At 60.9% G+C, this 1,617-nt stretch overlaps 1 protein-coding gene across 1 annotated transcript in view; it reads left to right on the top strand.

The window, feature by feature from the left end:
- The first annotated feature begins 66 nt into the window (after positions 1 to 66).
- GATA3 (GATA binding protein 3) overlaps positions 67 to 1,617 on the top strand; it is a 20,786-nt gene continuing 19,235 nt past the window's right edge. Inside the window, exon 1 of the mRNA XM_025213306.1 lies at positions 67 to 1,262. Within this exon, the coding sequence (XP_025069091.1) occupies positions 922 to 1,262 (341 nt within the window). The 5' untranslated portion in view covers positions 67 to 921. The remainder of the gene's footprint in view (positions 1,263 to 1,617) is intronic.

Here is a 1,617-nt window from a genome sequence, read left to right as displayed (position 1 = left end):
CTTTTCACTTTTTGATTTTTTTTTTTTTTTTTGCAAAGGATTCTTCCCCCTCCCTCCTCCTCCTTTTCCTCCCCCCACCCCTCCTGTTGGTGGGTTGAGGATTAAAAAAGCAAATCGTCCTCGTCCTCATCCTCAGCGCACTCCTCCTCGGTGCGGCCGCGAGTGGCCCCGCACCCCGGGAGCAGCCGGCACTTTCCTGGGGGCTTCTCAGGTGCAAGAGCAAACCCGCGCCAAGTAAACGCGCTTCAAAGGGCAGCGGCGCCCCGGGAAAGCGGCTCGGGTCTGTGTGTGTGTGTGTGTGTGTGTGTGTGTGTGTGTGTGTGTGTGCGTGTACGTACCCGGGGAAAGATCGAAAGAGAAAGAGGCGGTGTGTGTGTGCATGTGTGCGTGCGAGTGCATGTGTGTGTGCCCCACTCCGGACAGGGCAGGACGGCTCCCAGATCGCTGCCCACGGAGGGGGAGGCTGCTTTGCTCTGGCTTTTGCCAAGTCAGGTGCTGCTGAAGTTCACTAAAGAGCTCCTCTCTCTCTGCTCTGCCCCTTCTCCCCTCTCTCCCTACAGGTGATCAAAGACCGGCCCCGTCTGCACACGGAAGACACCGGGGGCACCGCGCTCCTCGGGCATTTTTTTTTTGCCGTTGTTGTCGTCCCTTTTTCTTTCGTTGTTTTCTCGCTCCCTCCTTTTTTTTTTTTTTTTCTTCTATTTTTTGGAACCGGTTCTTCTTTGGCAGCCTCGTTTTATTTTTAATTTATTTTTTAGTTTTTGTGTTGCTTTATTTCCAAGCCGCCACCTCTGTGTGTCCCTGTCACCCCCCTTGCCCTCCTCCCCCACGCACCCTCCCGCTGCCAGCCCGTGGGGAGGAGGAGGAGGAGGAGGAGGAGGAAGAAGACACCCGCACCCTCCCGAAGAGCGAGCGCGGAAGATGGAGGTGTCCGCGGATCAGCCGCGGTGGGTCAGCCACCACCACCCGGCCGTGCTCAACGGGCAGCACCCGGACTCGCACCACCCCGGGCTGGGCCACTCCTACATGGACCCCACGCAGTACCCTCTGGCCGAGGAGGTGGATGTACTTTTTAACATCGATGGACAAGGCAACCCCGTGCCCCCCTACTACGGCAACTCGGTGCGAGCCACCGTGCAGCGGTACCCGGCTGCCCATCACGGTGAGTGCGGGGCCCCCGGGGGTGGGAGCCCCCCTCGGCGGGCCCGGCCGGTCCGGCCTGCTGAGCCGGGGCCTAGCGCGGACACACGGAGCCCGCCGAGGCCCGCAGCGCCGGGACAAAACCCGTGCTAGTGGGGAACAAGCGGGAGGACCCTTAGGATTAGGGTTGCTCATTTTTGGGGAGGGGGGCAGGAAAAAAAAAATGATCCTTTTAGGGTTGTTTTCCAAGAGGGGTTTGCAGGGGAGAAGAGCAGGGAGGCGAGATCCTGCTGCTCCCGGAGCAACAAGGAGGGCATCGTTGTAGCTCGGGGTCGGTGTGTGCGCGGGGGTGCGTGTGTGATCCGCTTCGCTTCGGCCCCGAGTGGGGAAGGTGCGGGCTCGTCCACAAGCCAGTGTCAGCCCCCCGGCTCATCACACGTGCCAGGCGGGCAGCTGGAGCCTCCGTGCCCTGGGCGG

Source organism: Alligator sinensis, unplaced genomic scaffold, assembly GCF_000455745.1.
Source record: "Alligator sinensis unplaced genomic scaffold, ASM45574v1 scaffold268_1, whole genome shotgun sequence".
Taxonomy (NCBI): domain Eukaryota; kingdom Metazoa; phylum Chordata; order Crocodylia; family Alligatoridae; genus Alligator; species Alligator sinensis.
The sequence above is the reverse complement of the archived record's forward strand: the minus strand, read 5'-3'. Positions and strand labels throughout refer to the sequence as shown.